Raw genomic sequence first — 25,008 nt, forward strand, 5'->3', positions numbered from 1 at the left:
ACTGCGATGGAATATAGAAGAAGCTCCTCCACACACTGTAGCTCGACTGCATCTTTCATGTTGCAAGATAGGATGCCCTTGATGTCACAGATCTTTCCTGATTGAGGATTCCTGCATCTGTAATTGCCAGGTGGGACCCGGTGGGGTCTGATCTCACCGCCGTACTGCCATCTGTGATATATTGGTGAGATAAGACCCGCCGCTATCTGCCCCCTCACACTTTTACCAGTCAGGCCCCACCTGGCAATGACAGATCAAATCTTCAACCATCCTTGCGTTTGAAAAGGGCATCATATCTTGCTATATGAAAAATGTAATTATGCTCTGTTCTGCATGTATACACTGGATATACTCTCACTTACCTGGCCTTCCAGACACAGAATCATCTGGGAAGTCATCCTTTGAAACTGTTTGGAATAGAGCCAGCACTTGTACTTGGCGGAGTATCTTTGCTCACGGCTGCCAGTAGTTCTTCTAAGGACGATGTGATTGGTCCAAACTACTGTGGGTTCAGGCACAAACGCATAACTTGAAGCCTGACGAGTTATCTTGCGTGAGCTCATGATTTCACAATCTTGTGAAACCAGCTGCCGTGCAAGGTTATACTCTCGCACCAAGAGGTCTGAATGAGGATGGTCTGTGCTGTTCACTCTGATTTAGAATATAGTATGCCGACAGCTATTGGCCTGATGTAATTCCATTGTGATTTTAGGGTCTATAGTTATCTGTATTATATGCATATAGGTTTTCTTAACATGTGTCTTTAGTCTGTATCTAATATGTATAACTTTATACGGGTACAAATTATATGTATCATGTGACGATCATGTGACGAGAGCTTATGGTCCATTTAAAGATGGCGTTTTTGATTGTATGTTTAAGTCTGAAGAAGAGCATTGGTTCGAAACGTCAATTGTGTACGTAAAATAAACGTAATGTAAGGGAGCTACAGTGTGTGGACCTTCTTATAATATATGGCACTGGGTAGATGACATGAAATGAGAGTTGCTGTATATTGCCAGTCTCAACAGTCCCAGGCTGTAAATCCATGTTTTATATAGTAACACTTCATTAAATGGTAAATGGTAAATGGCTGCATTTATATAGCAGCTTTTATCCATAACGCTTTACAATCTGTTCCTCACATTTTACCCATTCACTTGCACATTCACACACCGACGGTGGAGGCAACCATGCAAGGTGCCAACCTGCTCATCGGGAGCAGTTAGGGGTTAAGTGTCTTGCTCAAGGATACTTCGATACTTTGGAGCGGGAATCGAACCGGGAACCTCTGGATAACCAGACGACTGCTCTACCTACCTGCCACTGTCGCCCCCTCATTAAAAGTTAAATCCCTTATATTGGCTGGGTATGGCTATAATTTTTTTTTTTTTATAAATGTCTTTATTACAGGAAAAGTAAGTTGTACATTTACAATTGGCAAAAACATCATTCATTTTCCATCTTTTTCTCTTTTCTTCCCCTTTCATTTTCCCTTCCCCTCCCTCATACCCACCCCATCCCCCCCACACCGGAGTTGTTGAAAACACATCTGCAAAACATCCAAACATACAGCATAGATGCTATTGGGAAAGAAAAACTAAAAAACAATAATAATATCAATCAGACCCATCTGTATTATGCACAAACATTTAGATAAAAAGAAGTAAAGAAGGAACTAAAAACACAGAAAGAAAACTCTCCAGCATGGCTGTGGCTGTGGAAGAAAGTCATCAATGAGATTATTTCGCTCTTTCCCTCACCCCTGTCTATAGTATTGTGGTAATTCTTGGGTAGTTTGACCTTCTGCAGCTGCGTCTCCCGTTCCCCTCTCCCTCCCCCAGTTACCCACCCAGCCCCCGGGGGTCTCATTCACACCCATACATACCAGGACAGGGAAGGGGGGGGGGGGGGGGGGATTAGAAAATAGGAATAAAATAATAATAAAAAATAAGGAAGTGCAGTTAAAGGTGTAAAGCTCTATCCTTTCTAAGTCTCTTCATTGATAGTCAGGGTATCGATGTGTTGCAGAAATGGTTGCCAGGTCACATGGAATGTTTCAAGGGAGCCCTTTAGGGAGAATCTGATTCGCTCAAGCTTAACGCAATGTAGTATCTCATGTATCCATCTGTTGTGAGTAGGTGGGGAAGGGTGTATATGGCTATACATTTTGACAAGTAAAGGTCTCTATTAGAAGCCGGATCTTAATTAATTGTTTACATGGTTACCACCGGTTTTTAATCATAATTTGCAATCATTAGTCAATGCTGAGCGAAACTCTGGAAATGCATAGCAGCCAGACATTTATCTGTCTCTCTCTCTCAATCTCTCTCATCCCTCTCTCATCCCTCTCTCATCCTTCTCTTTCTCTTTCTTTCTCTCTCTCTCTATCTCCTCCTCTGTCTCTCTCAGCACCCCTACAAAACAAAACAAATAGCCTACACACACTGTTGTGAAGGATCAGATTAAACCGAATATGTATATTTATTTATATATATATATTTAATTGTATTTGTATATCGTTTGATATCCCCTGTATATTCCTTGTACAATATGCATTGAATATCCCTTTAGTCTACTAAACAGCCCATAATAGTTTCATTCTACCATTGGACGAGAACCTGGCGCCAGGTTGCCATACCCCTAGGTCCAGGTTCAATCGTGCCGCCTAACATGTCGTGGCAAGCCCCGGTTCCGCGCAGGAATCTGTCGGGCGAAATACGAATGGTACTATTTGTTCATAGCGCATATATATATGGCGCAAGTAAAGTAGAACTTTCTTTTAGTCCAGTTCTTTACCCTCCAACAGAGTGACAGACGCAAAGCCTCCCCACGACGCACGTGTGGTGTAGTAAGGCCTACTTGGCCCAGAATGGGCATTGAGATATCGTGTAGATTAATAGTTGAATAGTCATAGTTTGGCACTATACCGTCGAGTTGGACGTATTCTATTAAGCTAATAATAGTCTATTTATGTATGGTGCATCGTTCGGTTAGAGTTCTAAAGTTATCAGTACCCCCATCGTTCCTGACGTTATCTGGACGCTTAACCAGGCTGGTCAGACCCCTAGTGGTGATTGCATCCGAGGAGCTCCGGGCCAAGAGCGACTGGACCTGTATATTGGATTACTCTACCCGGACGACGGCGAGCCTTCCACGGCTTGGATTATGCTTTGTGTGCTTTGATTATTCCATGGATAAAGGCCAACACTGCGGAGTGTTGGAACTACCCCCCGGAGAGGACTCCAGGTGAGACGGCGCTCTACACCAGTGAGGTCGCCTCACGTCTCTCCGTTGTGGACCGGCAGCTACCGTCCACAGAGGGTCCAGCTGTATTCGTCTGCGGCCCGAGGTTCTGTGGGCACCGTGTCCAAGACTTTGGATTCTCCCAAGACACCGTCGGCCAGATGGGATACCGCCAGCGGCTTCTCTAACCCCCCCCTCCTACTGTCTTACAACCAGCGGGACCCCCCCCCCCCTTAGTGTATCCAGCTCTAATCATCTAAGTACCATCGCTATCGTTTCCTAAATATTCCAGGTTGTATACTTACTCCCTGCGTAACCAGAGATTGGACATTCAATGTTGATTTACCTACGAATACTCATTTGCCATAAAAGTGCATATTTCATATTTCAAATCATAAATGTAATTAAGTGATCGTTGTATACACCTTTTGCTGTATTAAACCTTCGATTTGGTACATTTGTGTGGATTCGTTTCATCAGGTGGGAAAGTGTTCATCATACTTATATCTTGTACTGGGTGGCCAGAAGTTAAAGTACATGAGGTAGTGGTATTAAATATCATATCTAACAATACAGTCAGGGAATTGTACCCCTCAGTTACAATTGGTCCTTCGAGCCGGATGGTAACTAGTGTAATATTAATATAGTGTTATTAATATCGAAATGGCCTATGATGAACACTCCACGAAACGATCCTCCTAACCTAGAACGCCCGCGGCGCAGACGACAGACACCTCAGTACTTAGAGGCTTACACTGTCAGTCAACTACCTAGCCTTCGACAAACGGTAAACGCGGTAAAAGTAGAAAGTAAAATTATGTCTGACCTTAACGACCAGGTTTCCCCGACCACAGAGGCCCTAGTAGGTCCTAATGTAACTGACCAAGCTCACGGTGGGGACCAGGAGGGAATTGACATGCCTTTACCCCCCGCCACTACCCAAGAAGTAGTCCCCGACCACCCCCGGGAGGAAGACAACCCTACAGAGAGAGAACTCTGCACGGAAGAAGAGGAGGAGAGCGCCGAGGAACTAGAGCTCCAGGACTCCCCAACGAGTACCCCCAGGAGCGGCTCACGCAGGAGCGGCTCGCCTCCACAACCGCCTTCCCCCAGCGAAGCGGAGAGGATACTACAACAGGCGTTCCTCGTCAGCCTGACAGCCTCTACCGAACGCGATCGGCTCCAGGGTGAACGCGATCGACTTCAGATACAGCAACGGAGCGAAGAAGAGCACATACGCCTGGAAATGAGGCGCCTTCAGACGGAAGAGAATATGGCAAGAGACCGAGCAGACACCCAGCGTGCCGCTGCCGGTGCCCAAAGAGACGCAGAGCGCGACAGACTACAAGCGCAACTAATAGAGCAGCTGATCAAAAGGACAACACCCTCTCCCTCCGCTAGGGGTTCAAGGAACTCGTCGAGACAACAGTCAAGGGCAGCGTCTCCTCAACGAGCAAGCGACCCTGAACTTGACCAACAGACCGAGCCTATACCCCCCGCAGACCCCCTTCACAGACCGGTCCAAGCGAGACCCAGCTACAAGGAAGGAGCGGCGTACACTGCGGAGAAGCTAAATAAACGATTACAGGATCTGGAAGATCTGATAGAGGAAGAAGAGGGAGAGGAGGAGAACCAAGCCTGACGACAGCACAGTACTCCACCGGACCAGGAGGTCCCATACAGTCCAGGCTATACCCCCGCGGCGCTGCGCTACAGACCCCCGACTCTATTCACGGGTGAGCACGACGCACGACCAGCCCCGAGGAACAGCACCTGGACCAGCGGGCCATGGTACCCTGCCAGTACCAGCCCACAGCGAGGCGCAAGAGGGGACTCGCCCAGGAGGTCTCTCCCCCAACGCTCGCCGATGTATCAGCCATCCACGGCGTCATACAATGCCACACCGTCATTCCCAGACTTCGCCTATGAGAGTCGAGCACAGTACACGGAGCTCCGGATGTGCTTAGAGACAATGATGGTGGATGTCGCTGATGAACGCCACAAGTATGCAATATTACTGAAGCACCTGAAAGTACCGCGAGCGCACAATATAGCGCTAGCCTATGCTACCTCTTCGACCCCATACACAGCGGCCCTTGCAGCGCTGGATCAGAGATATGGACGTATATGGGATTACGTAATCCAGGAGATAAGGCATATTGACCGCCTACCCCCAGCCACAGACAATCGCTCACTAGACGACCTGTCAATCAAAGTGCAGTCCCTGGTAGGGATGCTGGGAGCGCAACGGGAGAAGGGCATGCATGAGCTATACGCCAACTCTAACGTCGAGAGGATTTTGGAGAAGCTGCCACCCGCAAGACAGGAGCGCTTTAGGCGGCAGAGGGATTACCGGGATCCCAACGGCCCCGAGCCATCCCTCCTTGATCTAGCCGACTTCCTGGCGAGAGAAGTCAGCAGCTTACGACTGGACACCTTCGGGCGGAGCACGCCAAGCTCCAGAGAGGGACCCAGGAGAATAAATGATGGAAGAAGATCGGTGACTGTCATGCACCAATCAGAGTCAGTACCGAGCAGTAAGAGTCACAGCACCCCCTCGAGAAAAGAGAAGTGGAAGATAGCGTGTCCCTACTGTGAGAAAGAACACTGGCTGTCACAATGTGACCTATTCACAAAGATGAATGCAGAAGAAGTGAGTCAATGGATAAAGTCCAACCGGCGCTGTTATCGATGTGCGCGGCCCCACATGGCAGCCGAATGCCGCCTAAAGAAAAGGTGCAGCCGGTGCGATGGAGCCCATCTAGATATACTACACGAAAGTAACGGAAGACGGCCTATACCTGCACCACGGAGCGGCACCAAGGCAAGTGTCATGTACATTGACCCCGCCAGCAGCAGCGGAGCCCAAGTGCTCTTAAAGGTAGTCCGTGTGACATTGAGCTACCAAGATAAAGTCATGGACACTTACGCCGTCCTTGATGACGGGTCAGAGAAGACCCTTCTGCTCGCCTCCGCTGCGACCCAGTTGGGACTGCGGGGGAGCAAGAACGAAATGACGATTCGGACAATAAGAAGAGATTTAAAGACGATAAAGGGCGAGAATGTCTCCTTCACCATCGCAGCCAACGGGCAGCCAGAGCGACGGTACAAGATCACAAATGCTTTCACCAGCCAAGAAATAGGACTATCGCAGTACACCTACCCTGTCACCAAGTTGATGGATAAATATGTGCACCTGCGCCAATTACCTATCCCGCTCATAGACGGCGCTACCCCGACCCTGTTGATAGGCTCCGACCATGCAGAACTCATAGTCCCGATTGACCGGGTCCATACAGGCCCCCGAGGCTGTCCTGCAGCAGTCGAGACCCGCCTAGGGTGGACCCTACAAGGCCCCCTCGCTAAATCTCTCAACCGAACAGCAGCCACTAGCTGCTTCCACTCCAGAACGACAGAAGAAGACACCACTCTCCTGCAGCATGTCGAGAGGCTATGGACCCTAGAGACAATGCCCTTTAAGAACGAAAAGAAAGATATTCGCTCTAAAGAAGACATTTACGCCATCAACCTACTCGAGCAGGGGACAAAGAGAGTCACAGTCGGCGGAGTGATGAGATACGCAACTCCACTCCTGAGGCGAGAGGGAATGCCCACCTTTCACGCAAAGAAAGACGCCACGGAGCGCTATCTACTGAACACAGAGCGGCGCCTAGCCAAAGACCCCGCTCAAGAGAGTGTGTACCGAGCTGAGATTGAGAAGCTAATCACAGCGGGACACGTAACAAAGATTGACATTAAAGAGGCCGATCAGACGACCGAATCATGGTACGTGCCGCATCACAAGGTCCACCACAACGGCAAGGATCGCATTGTGTTTAACTGCAGCTACCAGATCGGATCCCAAAATCTGAATAAAGAGCTCTTGCCCGGCCCCACACTCGGCCCCTCCCTACTAGGCTTGCTACTGCGCTTCCGCCAGGACAAGGTGGCTATAAGCGGGGATATCAAAGGGATGTTCTTGCAGGTGAGACTAGTAGAGGAGGACAAGCCTCTGCTACGGTTCCTATGGAGAGAGAAGATCGGAGATGAGAACCCATCCATCTACCAGTGGGAAGTACTCCCCTTCGGAACCACATGCAGCCCGTGCTGTGCTACATTTGCACTACAGAAACACGTCACAGAGGACCCAGCAGCAGATGAAGAGGTCCAACACAGTGTGAAGAACAGTTTCTACGTGGACAACTGTTTACAAAGCGTTTCGACTCAAGAAGAAGCCGAGGCTCTCCTAATCAAGTTATGCGCCTCCCTGATCAAAGGCGGCTTTGATCTCAGGCAGTGGGCCAGCAGTGACCCGCACGTATTGCGCAGCCTCTCCTCCGCGGACAAGGCTGCCAGCAGCGAGACCTGGATGGCGACCATCCCAGGAGAAGCCCAAGAAATGACACTAGGACTAGTCTGGCGCTTCAAAACAGACTCGCTCCACTATAGACACAAACCCTTGGCTCCAGAGCAGGGAAGGTCGGCGGCGATACCGACCACCAGACGGAGTGCGTACAGAACACTCGCCAGACAATATGACCCGTTGGGATGTATTCTACCTTACACCACCAGGGCAAAGATGATTGTACGAGCACTATGGGACAAGGACCAGGGCTGGGACGACCCAATACCCGCACACCTTGCCTCAACATGGAGAGAGTGGGAGACGGAACTCCGCTCACTCCCAGGTGTCAATATACGCCGCAGCTACTTCCCATCCACAGTGAGGCCAGAGACATGCGAGATTGAGCTACACGTCTTCAGCGACGCCTCCGAAGTAGCCTACGGATCGGTGGCCTACTTGCGTGCCCAAGAGATGGGAGGAAAGATACACACTGCTTTCATCCTGGCCCGCTCAAGAATAGCCCCACGTAAGCAACAATCTATCCCACGTCTAGAGCTCTGCGCAGCCCTCGCAGGAGCGCATCTAGCCACGTTAATCCCACGTGAACTCACCATCCCGGTGCATAGAACAATCTTGTGGTCAGATTCCACGACAGTACTCACATGGATCAAGTCTGATTCATGCAGATACAAAGTCTTCGTGGGAGTCAGAGTCACCGAGATTCAAGAGTTAACCGAAGAAGCAAGCTGGCGGTATGTGGACACCAAACACAACCCAGCTGACGTCATCACCCGGGGAATGTCTCTGGATGACCTAACCCGTCGCAACATCTACAGTGACGGACCAGCATTCCTCAAGCTCCCGGAAGGAGATTGGCCTACGCCCACCCCGAGGGAAGCAAGTAACGAGGAGGCTGAGAACAAGAAACCTATGTTCTGTGGACTGAGCACTGTCGCCTCCACAGACCCCAACATAGATGACTGCATTACCCTAGAGAGTGCGCAGTAAAGAACATTCCTGCGGCACCACCCAGAGATTCAGTCCACCACTGACATGTCAGCAGCTGACTACGAAGAAGCAGAACTTCTTCTACTACAGCGAGCCCAGAGAGACTCGTTCCCCGATGAGCTAGACTGTCTACAGGGAGGAAACCCCGTCCCATCAGACAGCAGACTGATTCACCTGGCACCAGAGAGTGACGCCCATAATCTCATCAGAGTGGGTGGTCGCCTGCGGAGAGCCCCCGATCTACCAGATGACATTAAGCACCCGATCGTCTTGAACAGCCGACACAAGGTCACAGAGCTGATCATAAAGAAATACGACGAGGATGTACACCACGCAGGAGCAGAGAGAGTCTTCGCGGAGATCAGACGTCGTTATTGGATATTGCAAGGGAGAGAAGCAGTACGGCGCTTCCAGCGAACCTGTCTAGACTGCCGTAAGTGGCGCGCGCAGCCCAGCATACCACGGATGGCTGACTTACCCCCCTGTCGCCTCCGAATCGGCGACAAGCCATTCCACTCCACAGGCATGGACTGCTTTGGCCCGTTGTATATAAAGAGAGTAAGAGGCACCGAGAAGCGGTGGGGTATTGTATTCAAATGCATGACCACCAGAGCGATACATATCGAGCTCCTTCCGACCATGAGCACAGACTCATTCCTTATGGCCTTCCGGAGATTCACATCACGGAAAGGAAAACCGTCTACATTGTTGTCTGATCACGGGACCAACTTCAAAGGCGGAGAAAGAGAGCTGAGAGAGAGCTTCCAAGCTATGGGCCCAGAACTTAAGACCCACCTCGCTCCAGCCCAGATCGACTTCCAGTTTAATCCCCCGAACGCACCCCACTTCGGTGGAACCTGGGAACGAGAAGTACGTTCTATAAAGACAGCCCTGTACGCCGTACTCGGAGCCCAGACTGTGGCGGAGGAAGTCCTAATGACAGTCCTCACGGAGATCGAGGGAGTATTGAACTCAAAGCCCCTCGGTTACGTCTCCAGTGATGTAGCAGATGTCAACCCAGTCACCCCCAACACACTCCTAATGGGGCGGCTGGACCCCGCGCTACCCCAGACAATGTACAGGCCTGAAGAAGCGAACGGCCGAAGAATGTGGAGGTACAGCCAAGTACTAGCTGACAAGTTTTGGAGCAGCTTCCTACTTCACTACCTACCGTCTCTACAGACCCGCCAGAAGTGGGTAAAAGAGAGAGACAATTTGACAGAAGGAACAGTCGTCATGATTATTGACCAGTCACTACCCAGAGCTAGGTGGCCGGCTGGCCGCGTAAGCAAAGTGATCACCGGTGCCGATGGCAAGGTCCGAGCAGCTGAAGTACTCGTCCAAGGGCGCACCTACACACGTCCCGTGGCGAGGCTCATAGAACTGCCCCGACTCCCAGATACTATCGATGATGACCATGACCCTATGACTTTGTGAGTTGACTGACCCTTACAGCGGACCTTGAGTGGTAGACAGTGCGGTTAATCTGTCTCTGCTTAGCTAATTAGGTGGGACTAATTAGGGGGCGGCTGTTGTGAAGGATCAGATTAAACCGAATATGTATATTTATTTATATATATATATTTAATTGTATTTGTATATCGTTTGATATCCCCTGTATATTCCTTGTACAATATGCATTGAATATCCCTTTAGTCTACTAAACAGCCCATAATAGTTTCATTCTACCATTGGACGAGAACCTGGCGCCAGGTTGCCATACCCCTAGGTCCAGGTTCAATCGTGCCGCCTAACATGTCGTGGCAAGCCCCGGTTCCGCGCAGGAATCTGTCGGGCGAAATACGAATGGTACTATTTGTTCATAGCGCATATATATATGGCGCAAGTAAAGTAGAACTTTCTTTTAGTCCAGTTCTTTACCCTCCAACAGAGTGACAGACGCAAAGCCTCCCCACGACGCACGTGTGGTGTAGTAAGGCCTACTTGGCCCAGAATGGGCATTGAGATATCGTGTAGATTAATAGTTGAATAGTCATAGTTTGGCACTATACCGTCGAGTTGGACGTATTCTATTAAGCTAATAATAGTCTATTTATGTATGGTGCATCGTTCGGTTAGAGTTCTAAAGTTATCAGTACCCCCATCGTTCCTGACGTTATCTGGACGCTTAACCAGGCTGGTCAGACCCCTAGTGGTGATTGCATCCGAGGAGCTCCGGGCCAAGAGCGACTGGACCTGTATATTGGATTACTCTACCCGGACGACGGCGAGCCTTCCACGGCTTGGATTATGCTTTGTGTGCTTTGATTATTCCATGGATAAAGGCCAACACTGCGGAGTGTTGGAACTACCCCCCGGAGAGGACTCCAGGTGAGACGCCGCTCTACACCAGTGAGGTCGCCTCACGTCTCTCCGTTGTGGACCGGCAGCTACCGTCCACAGAGGGTCCAGCTGTATTCGTCTGCGGCCCGAGGTTCTGTGGGCACCGTGTCCAAGACTTTGGATTCTCCCAAGACACCGTCGGCCAGATGGGATACCGCCAGCGGCTTCTCTAACCCCCCCCCTCCTACTGTCTTACAACCAGCGGGACCCCCCCCCCCCCCCTTAGTGTATCCAGCTCTAATCATCTAAGTACCATCGCTATCGTTTCCTAAATATTCCAGGTTGTATACTTACTCCCTGCGTAACCAGAGATTGGACATTCAATGTTGATTTACCTACGAATACTCATTTGCCATAAAAGTGCATATTTCATATTTCAAATCATAAATGTAATTAAGTGATCGTTGTATACACCTTTTGCTGTATTAAACCTTCGATTTGGTACCTTTGTGTGGATTCGTTTCATCAGGTGGGAAAGTGTTCATCATACTTATATCTTGTACTGGGTGGCCAGAAGTTAAAGTACATGAGGTAGTGGTATTAAATATCATATCTAACAATACAGTCAGGGAATTGTACCCCTCAGTTACACACACCGTCTACCAGACACAGTACCGCACAACATACCTGTACACACACAGTGACCATCCATCCACAATTGCCCACCTCACCTCATCACAACACAATGCTTACTAGTGCATTTATGTCAACGACAGAAATACAGTGGACCTGCATGACGACGGTCACATCGCTCACCATTAGTAGCCTAGAGCTGAAGGCGACACTTTCTGAGGCCGTCGTTCCATTTATGCTGACACATGGAGCTGCTCACACACACACACGCACGCACGCACAGTATAAATTGTAATAAATAGTTTGTGTAATACATTCTGTGTTACTTGAACATTTTTCATTGTGCTCCTATATTTCTTTGTGTGCTCCTAAATCTTTTCATAATCTTTTTTTAGCGTAGAGCCCTGGATCACATACTGTACTGCCCTTGGTCTGTGTTCTGAAAACACATTGTCGACAGTGGAAATAAGGAGTTGAATACCGAGGCCAAGTGCTCCTCCATCTTACTCTTTCTCTCTCTTTCTTTCTATCTCTCTTTCTATCTCTCTTTCCCCTCGGAGTGCTTGAGCTTGTCACTAAAATCATAATGTTCTGTCTCTCGGAGCAAGATCCAAATGAATGATTCATAAGCGTATAATTGTGATATATCGATTCCTCATTCTTATAAAAGTCATATTCATACTGTTTTAAATAATTTGATAGTATAGTGTTATTTTTGCTGAGCAAGCGTTTTGTGAGAAAGGAATGGCCGGTCCCAAGCAGAAGCCTGTCCCCTATACTGTAGGCTTGTTGTGTTCAAGCAAATAGAAGCCTGGGCTAATAATTAAAATCTGACAATATATAACAATGCTGATACTACCGGTACCTCACGGCACACTGTTGTATGGCGGCCATCTTTTGTCAAGTTTGGATTGGAGCTGTGGGTCATATCATTTGGCTTATTAACAATCTAAAGAATACATATTGAGAGCATACATAGGATATTCACAAAGGGACAACATAATTAGGTCATCATGATTGGACAAGTTGATGAGTTTTAGTTTTGAGGTTTAGCTTTGTGAGAATAGCGCCACCATGAGGCCAAATGACTTGAAAGGGACTTCTCAGGGCTCCTCACTAATGTAGGACAAACATATTTGTCAAGTTTTGTGCAAATCGGATCGTTCACAAGCAACACAGCACATCTTGTTCATGTTTTTTTAGTTAGCGCCACCATGAGGCCAAATGACTCAACACTTTTCAGGCCTCCTCGCTATAGTAGGACAATAGTTTGGTGCAAATCAGATGACGTGTTCTCAAGAAACACCATGGGGGGACACAAGGGTTTAGAGATTAGAGAAAATTGGGTCTGATGGTGGTGCTAAAGGAAAGGCCATGAGGTCGCCAAAATCAATAGTTCTCTTCCGTTAGGGGTCATGAATACTGAAGGGGTCAGCATTTGTGTTCACTTTTCATGGCAATCCAGCCATAACCTTTTCGAGATATCACGTTGACAGACAGACACACAGGAACAGAAACACAACGTCCTTGACGGAGGTAATGATGAGAAGAGAACGTTCTGACTAAAGCCTCGGCCGACAGGGACAGGGCCACTACAGTGTCTCTAAACGTAGCAGTGCTTTGACATTGTAACACATTCGAGGCTCTCGCCCACTGGGCTTCATTCAACAGAATGAGCACCATTTTGAACTGTACTTTCGGTGTATGGCGCCCCCAGAAGCTCTTGAGCAATAGACAGTTTTCAGCAAGAGCTTCTGATTTTCTCTGATTAATCATTACCTAAAGAAGGCTACACTCGCGTGTGTTTTAGCCATTCATTGGAGTCCTGGTGGTATGGTATTATAATTATGTTACTTGTGATGAAAATGAAAAAAGTCAAAGAACAAAAAGTGCTCAATTTTTTATCCATATTAATCGAGGGTCAAAAGAACGCTATGTTCTGCTTTGGTATGTGTTCTGTTGGTATCGCAGCTAAAAGGGAAGCCTGTTGACCTGCCCAGACCCTTAAAGAGTGCACTGCACTCCGCCTTGGGACAGCTTCTACATCTCTGGTTATTTATAAACGGATGCTGCAATTGAAAATAAGAGGAGAAGGCATAAATCCACTTAATTTGTCTGTCTTTGAGTTCCCTGATGATTAATGGCTTAACCCAGACTGTCATTACTGCTTCTCCTGTATAAGATTGTATTGTTATTTTCTCTCGTCCACAGCCTCGTTGCGAAAGCACAGCGTCTCCCACTGGCGCATACAGAACATCGCACAAGAGTCCGTCGACAGCTCAGACGAGGAGTTTTTTGATGCAAGAGGTTAGTATCATATTTTTACTAACACACAAAGACCTCCCTCCCTCCACCTCCCCTCTCCTCCCTATTCCTCTCTGCTCCTCTCTTCCTGCTCACCTGGTTAGCCCCCCCACGTTTGAGATGAACCTTCAGCTTGTGAATGGGGGAATCAAACCCAACTCTAATGGCCGAATCATGAAACAGGGGGGGACGGGACATTTCCTCCTGGCAGTTTGGAATGTGGTCAGTGGGGTCCGTGCAGTCATGGATCTGTGATTGCTGTATTGATTGGGTCATGCAGTATCTGTCTCCGGGAGAGAGGAGCTGATTGCTAATGCTCCTGGCCCTCTTATAGAGAGAAGATAGACTCGGTCTGTAGCGCTGCAGCTCATTGATGAATCTGATGATAGAGAGGGGATGGACTCTGAGGCTGTCTGTAGCGCTGCAGCTCATTGATGATAGAGAGGATGGACTCTGAGGCTGTCTGTAGCGCTGCAGCTCATTGATGATGGAGAGAGAGGATGGACTCTGAGGCTGTCTGTAGCGCTGCAGCTCATTGATGATAGAGAGGATGGACTCTGAGGCTGTCTGTAGCGCTGCAGCTCATTGATGATAGAGAGAGAGGATGGACTCTGAGGCTGTCTGTAGCGCTGCAGCTCATTGATGATAGAGAGAGAGGATGGACTCTGAGGCTGTCTGTAGCGCTGCAGCTCATTGATGATGGAGAGAGGATGGACTCTGAGGCTGTCTGTAGCGCTGCAGCTCATTGATGATGGAGAGAGAGGATGGACTCTGAGGCTGTCTGTAGCGCTGCAGCTCATTGATGATGGAGAGAGGATGGACTCTGAGGCTGTCTGTACCGCTGCAGCTCATTGATGATAGAGAGAGAGGATGGACTCTGAGGCTGTCTGTAGCGCTGCAGCTCATTGATGATAGAGAGAGAGGATGGACTCTGAGGCTGTCTGTAGCGCTGCAGCTCATTGATTATGGAGAGAGGATGGACTCTGAGGCTGTCTGTAGCGCTGCAGCTCATTGATTATGGAGCACAAAGGCATGAGGAGAACCCAACGGGCATGTAGGGGTGTCATACACAACAGGCCCGGGGTGAATATCACTTAGTTAGAAAGAAGGTTTGGTTGTAAAGTCTAATTGACCTGATCTCAAGCCCCGCCCTCTTTTCTTGATTCAATCACAACTGTTGCTTCTCTCGTTGTCCAAGGTAGGTCAATTGCCTGCCTGTACCTTCATAACTAGTTTATCTAAATCAACAGGCCTACTGTCCCATTTCTGTCTGAACCTGCATTATCATCACCAATTATAATACACTCAGTCATCATGGTTATGACTGAATACCACAGGTATATATGTCAGTACATTTTTTCCAAGTTTCAGATAAACAATGTTTTCAAACCCAATTATCTAGCTCTATTTGGGAACAGATGTAATCAAATTTACAAATTAACATTCGATTAGTCACGTTAAATGTATTTTCTAACCTAGTATTCATTGGAAATGAGTACAATTGATTATGAATATATATTTCTACCTCCTCATACTGTACTTGTCATCTGTACTTGTGCTCTTTCTCTCTGTTTATTTCAAATGTTTAACTAAACAATGTTTTATGAACATTCTGAATGGTTGAATACTCACATCGTTTCATTTCAACCAGCATTTTCAAATATCTGCAGCACAAACCTTCTTTTTTTTGTTTTGTTAATTGAGCTATGCATTAAAACATTTCCTCCCAGTGAATATTTTAGTTAATCAATCGTGTGCTGTCAGAACAAATTTGTAGCTCAAGTATTTAATTAGACATTTAACATCCATTTAGTCAATGTCATCTGGAAATGCGAATGTGAAATGCATATTATAAGATGATAAGTCCAGTGAAATCTAGCAAATCTCATAGTTACAAGATTGTATAAGCTAAGCAGGTGAACTGTTTGCAGGTCAAGTATTTAAAGATTGCTATTGCCTATTACTAGGCAACTCGGTTCAACAATCTACTAAGCCCTGTTTGGAAATACGAGTCATCTGGACTCCTGTGAGTTGCCAGTGCAGTGAGCGGTCTGTTGCACGTTCCTGTCCAGTATGAGGACCAATATATGACAAAAGAGTCTGCAGAGAATGCTGGTCTTTTAATCGAACTGTGAGCACGAAGATCTGATCAGAGACGTAGAAGTAGAAGTAGAAGTAGAAGTAGAACGCTTTATTGTCATTGCACAATACAGTATAACGAGATTGGTTTGTGCAGCACCTAAAACAACGATACCTACATACCCACTCTACCACACAACACATCCATGATGTACCTGTAGTAGGGCTGACCCCTATTAGTCGAATAGTTGACTAATCGGTCGAAAGGAGCCGTAGTCGACTGCCAACCTCTTAGTCGAATACAAAAAAATATATATATATATTTATAATATATATATATATATATATATATATTTTTTTTATCATTCTTTCCAAAAGAAAAGAGGCCTAGAAGCGTGGCTAACGCTAATGGCACGCATACCAGAGGCTAACTGCCTACGAAAACAGGCACAGAGGCACTGAAAGAGGATTTCACCCATCTAATGAACACAAATATCAAGATGTATCCATCAGTGGACCAATTGCATGCTTTTTCAGAGGACAAGAAGCCTTCAGTCGACTCCTTCAGACATTAAGCACCCCCCACAGCCCAAATGGAATGATATTTTTTTTTTTTAAATATTATACTTTCTTTTTATTTATTTATTTTTGTCGACTAATAGTCGACTAACGGCACATTTTGGCCAATCATAGTCGACTATCCAAATCCTTAGTCGAGGACAGCCCTAACCTATAGATACACTACCATTAGGGGTGTAACGGTACACAAAAACCATGGTACGGTACGTACCTCGGTTTTGAAGTCAAGGTTCGGTATGGGTTTTCGGTACAGTGGGGCAAAGTTTGGCTTTCCATGTTCCACTCAGGGGTGATGTAGTGTGTGCAGTAACTAATTGTACTTGTAGGATCTGTCAAACGAATATTCTATATTGAAATTAATAATCGACTTGTAAATAAATAAAAAATAATAATAATTATATTAGAATATATATATTGGAAAAAAACAGCCCCCGATGGGCGGTCGTTAGTGGTTGTTAACATACCGTTGTATTCGTTCGGTACACTACACAGCCGTTCGGTATACGGTACGGTACACACTGAAACGGTTGGGTTCGGTACGGATACGTGTACCTTTACACCCCTACCATACATACATTTGTTGTACCCATACTCACGGACACACCACACATTCATGTACCCCAGGAAGACTAGAGGCTCTTTCATGAGTCTCTAATGGGGATCCTTTAATAAACATAAACATAAACATGTACCCACTCATAACCTCTGCTACATGCACTTATTCACATTCAGATCAGAGACTAAATGCTAACTTAAAAAAAAATCAGATCAGAGACAGTTGTCCTCTCATGTAATCTAGTGAGACACTGGAGGACACATCAGCAGACACATTTGCTTAATCTTTGCAGATCTTTGCACACCGTGGTGGAAACGGACACCACATTGGGCTGAAGGGGAAAAAAAGTACAGTGGAATGTATATTAGATTAAATTAGATTAGATTAGATTAGATTCAAATGTGTTGTTGTCATTATACAGCACAAGTACAGTACAATGAGGCGACAGTGGCTCGGGAGGTATTCCCGCTCCTCCCAGGCAGCGTGTCGAAGTGTCCTTGAGCGAGAGACACTTACCCCCTAACTGCTCCCGATGAGCAGGTTGGCACCTCGCATGGTTGCCTCCGCCGACGGTGTGTGAATGTGTCAAATGTGAGGAACAAATTGTAGAGCGCTTTGGATAAAAGCGCTATATAAATGCACCATTTACCATTTACAACGAAAATTTGTTTGGCATCCAACCAGAGTGCAAATGTAGCAGTGAAATGCAATAGGCTCAAAACCCACTTCTACCTACTAGCCTTTCCCGTTCACTGACTCATGCCCTGTTTTCCTGTGTTTCATGTGCTTGCCTGTGTGCCCTCCCATAAAACGGAGTGTGATTGTTGTCAATATGTATCTATGTGTATCTACCCTCTGTACAGCACTTTGGTTGACACGCGTCGTGTGAAATGTGCTATATAAATAAATCTGATTGATTGATACAATGTACAGGGGATTAAACTGGGTACAAAATATACAAATTAGTAGTGTAGTGCTAATCAGATGTATGTGCATACGTAGTTGTAGTATAATAGATAAAGACAGTATGAATACTGGCCAGCAGCCTAACTAGTAAGAGTAGGATATGTACAGATATAGATATAGTAAAGGACTCTGTGCAGGTAAGTACAGACAGACCTTACAACTGCAAGTATTTAATACATGGGCTGCCCAAAGAAATGTTCAAAACAGACTGTGGTTCTTTGCCTGAAGAGTTCACTTAATGGTGGCTATAAAATGAGAACATTAGTGGTGTTTATATAACAGTTCGTTCCGACCAAGTAATTTGATTGAACAAGAGGCTTTCCGTGAGTGCTAATATAGAATATAACATCACTGGCACTTTTAACTATACACATATCACTCCGCTTTACAGGTGTTCTTCGAAAATAACTGTTCATTACATTAACGGTTGTTATCTGTCTTAAAAGATTGTAACACATTTTACACCGCAAAGATGAACATATTTCCGCAAATAACATTTGAGTTATTTTATGAATGGTCGTCAGAAGAGGGAGATGGGAATGAAAGAAGCCTGGACAAATGGAAAGAAGCCTGGACAAAAAATATATCTGAAAAATAAATAAATAAAATAAAAATACACATATACTAACCTACACTGTAGCACTCAACACTTTGATGAACATTGTTATTCAGCTGATTTGAGTTGTGCCCTTCCTGCTGACGTACAGAACTTGTAAGTTGCTTTGTATAAAAGCGTCAGCTAAGTGACAAAATGGAAATGGAAATAGAAAGAAGCCTGCAGTAATGTGTGGACCTCCGCTAAGTAGCAAGCTAGTGTGCACACACTCCTACACAGAGCTGTCTCTACGCCTGTTCGTCACAGCCTCCAAAACCCCTCTGCCCAAGAAGGTGTTACGTCTGTTAGTTTGAAAGAAAATGCTATAACCTTGAATTGGGTGCAAGGGCGTCACTTTGTTTTCAAAAGTGGTGGGGACAGGGCGGCTAGGTGGTGCAGTGGGCAAGGCGCTCACCACCAATGCAGGAGACGCTGGGTTCGAGCCCAGCTCTCCGCATTGCATTCAGCTTTGCTGGTCGTTCATATACTAATACATTTGGCAGTATTAGGGGGTGGGAAGCTGATGGGTGGGGATCGGACGTTGTGGACAGCGACTCCTACAGGTCGGTTGGTGCGCCTGCGCAGTAGAATCAGGAAGCGACGTGGGCGGCGTCCCTCCAAAGCGCAGACCCCCGACTCTGAAAGATCGCGCCGCGCAGGTGAAAAGATGCGACGGCTGCTACCTCGAGTACCGGAGGGGACTCGTGCAATGTATGGCTTCGTCCACATTACAGCCGGCTTGTGGGAGGCATGGCCAAACAGCGTTCGAGACAGGGGAGGGTAGAATTGGACGATACGAAATTGGGATGGGAGAAAAATAGAAAATGGGAGAAAAAGTAGACAAAAAAATTTAATAAAGTGGTGGGGACACTTTTCAGATAAAAAAAACAACATTCGGTGGACCCTCCCCCACGGGCATGCGGGCAATACACTAGTACTGTACTATCTGTTAGCAACACCTGTAGATACAGGGTTTACACTGATAGACTACAGACTTATCACAACCTAAAGGACATTATATATCTCCATTATTATATAGTGTCCTTACCTGGTCTCTGATGTAATGCAAAAAACTTCACATCAACGGCGGGCAGGGTCAGTAGTCCAAACCATCTCTACAAGCGTGTGTTTTGCCGGAGTGTTTAGGACCCGTCCCCACGCCGCAGCTCGGTAGAGAAAAGAAACTAACCCGTTTCTAACAGGGTGAAATAATGGCCGAAGGCGTTAGAGGGCGGTATAAGACCGTCTGCCAGCTCAGACACACTCAGAACAGTATGCACAAGGTGCCCCGCTGAATTATGAATGGCAATATTGGATTCTTATTATATATTACTATTGTATTATGCACATCGTTGCGGGCAAGTCCCCCCGCATTTCATTGTATACTTGTATGCCGTGACAAATAAAACTCTTGACTTGACTTGAATAGCGAATAAAAGAAATACTGTGAGAAAAACGTAGATCTACGTTTCCGGCACTCAACGATTGGGCGACAGAAACGTAGTTCTACGTTTTCGGCAACCAAATGGTTAAAGTTAGTGTGTGCACGTGGATGTGTGTGCAACGAATGTAGATGGATGGTTTAGTGTTGCATAGAGTCATTGAGCATATAGCACATCCACCATATCACACATCCTGGCATAGAGACGCAGTGGCAGCATTGTTTTCCAAAACACAACCAATATACTTGTATAAAACACCTTGGAGACAAGAACTAACATAACCTTATGCGATGAGAAAATATTTCACCATATCGCTGGTTGTTAAAGGAACACTCTGGCAACATTTCACATGACGTGTGTCAACCAAAGTGCTGTACAGAGGGGAGATACACAAGATACATATAGACAACAATCACACACAGGGATTGGGAGGGCACACAGGCAAACACATAGAAAAACAGGGCATGAGTCAGTGAACGGGAAAGGCTAGTACAGTAGGTAGAAGTGGGTTTTGAGCCTCGATTTGAAGGCATCTATCGAGGGGGCGAGCCTAATGGAGGTGGGGATGCTGTTCCACAGTTCAGGGGCTGCGATAGCAAAGGCATGGCCCCCCCTGTACTGAGCTTGAGGTTAGACCTCCGGACTGTCAGGAGCCTCTGATCGGCTGACCTGAGGGACCTCCGCAGGCGGAGCGGAGAGGACAGAGAGGAGTGAGGGCAAAACAAAACAAACAAAACTCTGTCTCGTTCAGCGGCATATTGTTGTGTTGTGTGTTCCGTTGTTCAATGGTTCCATTGTGTGTAGAGTGTTTCATTAGCTGTTCCATTAGTTGTTAGTGTATTTCTCTATGAACCAAATTGCTTATGTTTATAGTCTTCTGTGTGTTTCAAGGTATTTTAGTTTAGGCATTAGGTGAGGCGGTACCATAGATGAACCATAATTTAACCTTTTAGGGTTCAACTCAAAGCCTGGTATGTTTGATTTGTATCATGTATCATTGATTTGTATCATGCACCATAGATTTCTCCTATTGGAGCCAGGAAATTGCCTAGGAAAGACCAAAGAGAATGAGTGTCAAATATCTTTGGGGAGTGTTTTTTCAGGAAGATTGTCACAAAGCATAAAAAGGAGACTATTATAGGTCTCATGGGGAGTCAGACAACTCAGAGAGGTTCCACGTTTTTCGGATTGTCTCGTCATTTGTTAAAGATGATTTTCGGTGTGCATTCAATAAACTTTGTTGAAAGTGGATCGAACTGAGTCCGGGACAACGGCATTTTCATTCTCTTCAAAATAATACTCTAGTCTACACTGTCCTATTAGCTGTCCCATTAGCTGTTCCATTAGCTGCCATCAAAACAGGTGAACGCTGACGAGGCTGAACTATACACTATAGCTGTATAGTTTGACTCATTCTAAACATGACAAATACTGGAAAAGCAAAGATTGTAAAAGAGGTAAGTCTTACCATGCTGAGGTTCGGTCGCTGTATACTGTAGGAGCAGGAGCCGGGAGAGAAGCCCGTATCTAATCTATTGACTGGAAACAGCGTGAGCAATACTGAGTAGAAAAGTCGCTTGTGGATACAAACATAGGTTTGCTGGGGGAAGATGAGAATACCGTCATAACAATGTGTTGTTAAGTGCATGTACGTAAGTATGCAAATACACAAGGCATATTATTTTCTATTATGGAAATGTGATGCATGATATGGCATCATATTCCATTAGAGTACGTGCAGACAGGTGAGTGCAGAACATACAAGCAGACACCCTGGAAACAACTCTTGTGCTTTGGTAATAATAATAATAATAATAATAATAATAATAATAATAATAATAATAATAATAATAATAATAATAATAATAATAATAATAATAATAATAATAATAATAATAATATTAATAAAAGTGGATGCATAGATTGAAGAAATTACTGATCAATATTTATAATATTATCATCATATGTTAATTATTAATATTAATAATAATAATAATAATAATAATAATAATACTAATAATAATAATAATAATAATAATAATAATAATAATAATAATAATAATAATAATAATAATACACTTTAGTTGTATAGCACCTTTCATACAAGAGTTGCAGCTCAAAGTGCTTCACAGCAGTAAAAAAGACACAGATCAAGAGCAATGCATAAAGTGCAGACATACAATTAGGCATACAATTTGCATAAAATTAGGATAAAAATAGACAGCAGCAAAAAAGACAAAGTAATTTATAAAAGTCGATCATTAATAATGATACATTCAAAACTGTTAAATCAAATCAAAAATGTATTTATAAGGCCCGACAACACACGTTAATGTCCCCATGGGCCGTACAGGTCTTCTTTAAACAAGTCAAGAAGAAATCATAACAATAAGTCAAGAACAGAACAAGAACACCATAAGGTCCAAACATTTTTAGATGAATGCAAAAAAAAAAAAAAAAAAATTAAAGACTCCCAGACATACCCCACGCGAAGGTAAGGAAAAACTCACTAAAACCTAACAATAGGGAAAAAAGCTCCACAGGCAGTGTGGAGGAGTGAAACCTTAGAAGGGCCATTCAAGGGGGGATCTCCCTTCTTAGATGTTGGTGATAGTAGTGTTGCAGACGGACAGTTGGTAAGCATGCACTCATGTGTGTAGTGAAACACAGATGAGTGCATGCAATAGTAACTGAACATTTGGAAAGATTAAAGATAAAGCTAATAGCGATAGCAACTGAACATTTTGAAAGATTAAAGATAGAGCTGATAGCGGATCTATTTGAGGCACAGGGGCGGCGCAAAGAGGGTCACATCCTCCCCGTCTTAGTCACGGGACATTCAACACTCCGGTCATTGCTCAGGGACAGCCGGAGACAGGGAGATAGGGGGCGGCGCAGAGAGGGTCGCAAACTCCCCGACATCATCGCGGGACGTCCGGCACTCCGGTCACCACTACGAGACCTCCGGAGACAGGGGGGCACGCAGAGGGGGTCGCAACCTCCCGGCCTTCATCACGGGATGTCCGACACTCCGGTCAGCACTCCAGGACAGCAAGTCATAGGGGGACAGGGAGACGGGACAGGCGTTAGACAGCTCATGAGATTGTATTGGGCGGACATAGCAATAGATACAAGTGGTAGGCATATATGTGAATGGAGTAGATATATGAAGTAAGCGTATTATGTGAATAGAATAGAAGTACTTAACCCAGCAATGAAACCGCGTTGACTGTTAATCTGTTAACAGTCTGTTACTACTGTTAATCAGTTGACAGGACCATGGACAGATGACGGTAAATAACTGATCCATGGCCTCGGAGGTGCAGGTAGAGCAGTCACTACAATCTTGGCCAAGACCCCGAGGCATCCATCACCTTAGTCAGCGCCAGGAGACGGGCACTCAGAGAGATGGGGGAGGGAGGGGGGGAGGGAAGGGGGGGGAGGGGGGAAGAGTTAGAGAGTTCCCATGTTTGTGGTGCTGCAAAAGAGCAGACATGTAGTACCCTGTAGTGCCATGTAGTACCCCGTAGTACCCTGTAGTACCCTGTAGTACCCTGTAGTGCCATGTAGTACCCCGTAGTGCCCTGTAGTACCATGTAGTACCATGTAGTACCCTGTAGTGCCATGTAGTACCCTGTAGTGCCATGTAGTGCCATGTAGTGCCATGTAGTACCATGTAGAGCCATGTAGTACCCTGTAGTGCCATGTAGTACCATGCAGTACCCTGTAGTACCATGCAGCACCCTGTACCCTAACTAAACTACCCTGTAGTAAACTACCCAGTGGTACCATGTAGTACCCTGTACCATAACTAAACTAGACAGATTAATCTAAAGGTCAGTCCCCGACCAGGTGAGATCAGGGTAGGTTGAAGGAGAGAGAGAAAAGATGAGTCTTAAGCAGGGATTTAAAAGCTTCGACAGAGCAGGCGCACCTGATGACGGCAGGTCATTTGTTCCACAGGTAGGGAGCGCGGTAGACAAAGGCTCTGTGGCCGGCGGATTTCTTTTTAACCCTAGGGATCGATAGAAGCCCCGCATTTTGTGAGCGCAGAGCACGAGCGGGCGAGTATCGGGAGATGAGATCGGATAGATAGAGCGGTGCAAGCCCATTTAAAATTTTGTAGGTGAGGAGTAGCACTTTAAAGTCAGATCGGGCTTGGATAGGAAGCCAGTGTAGGGCGGACAAAACTGGTGTGATGTGATCAAATTTTCTAGTTCTAGTTAGTATCCGTGCAGCCGCATTTTGCACGAGTTGTTACACTTTAGTGTGACAAACCCAGGTATACAGGAGTTGAGCCTTTTAAATGGATCACTCTGCTCTTGTGTGTGTGTTTCTAAAGGTGTTTTCACCTATACAGTATAACCCGTTTCAGAGGAACAACCCCCTTTAGATGCCTCTACGGTCTATTAGCCGATGCGTTTACTAACGTTTACTCTCGGCTGGACCACATCGTGTCATTGTTTGACCCTGTGTGGCTATTAAATACTAATATCACAGATTAGTCTATTGAATACTTTTGCTGTGCCCGGCCAGGGGCTATGCCCCCGTGAGTGTACAGGTGCCTGCCTGTCTAGCTGAGTCACTGCTGTGGAGCACAGTGGAACCATGTACTCTCTCACTCACTGATGGGGCCTTTTCACAGGTGAACACAGCTGCAGCCAGCGATGGGGGAAATACATCAACATGTACCCTGCTACACATTACAAATCCTCCTTCAGCATGTCGATCAACAATAAACTACTAAATACCAGTGGGAAGGAACTTCCTTCGGTCAATCCTCCTTCCAGTTTGCTGCTCCCAGCAGTTGGAACGAGATGCAAAAAGACAAATTGACTCCCCCTCACTACTTTTAAGGACTCTATCGCAGAGTTATTTATACATAATACTTAATCATATATTTAACTGTAATTTCACTGTTCTGCTTCATGTATGCCCCTTTGTAATTTGATTTAGTTGTTTGATGTGTTTT

The 25,008-nt window shown here is 45.9% G+C and overlaps 1 protein-coding gene across 1 annotated transcript in view; it reads left to right on the forward strand.

Moving 5' to 3' along the window:
• pitpnm3 (PITPNM family member 3) overlaps positions 1–25,008 on the forward strand; it is a gene marked incomplete at both ends in the record, with an annotated part of 199,018 nt that overhangs the window by 62,097 nt on the left and 111,913 nt on the right. Inside the window, 1 exon segment of the mRNA XM_084310842.1 lies at positions 13,727–13,822. Coding sequence (XP_084166968.1) covers positions 13,727–13,822 — 96 coding nt within the window.

Source organism: Notolepis coatsorum, assembly GCF_963971535.1.
Source record: "Notolepis coatsorum genome assembly, chromosome: 1".
Classification (NCBI taxonomy): Eukaryota; Metazoa; Chordata; class Actinopteri; order Aulopiformes; family Paralepididae; genus Notolepis; species Notolepis coatsorum.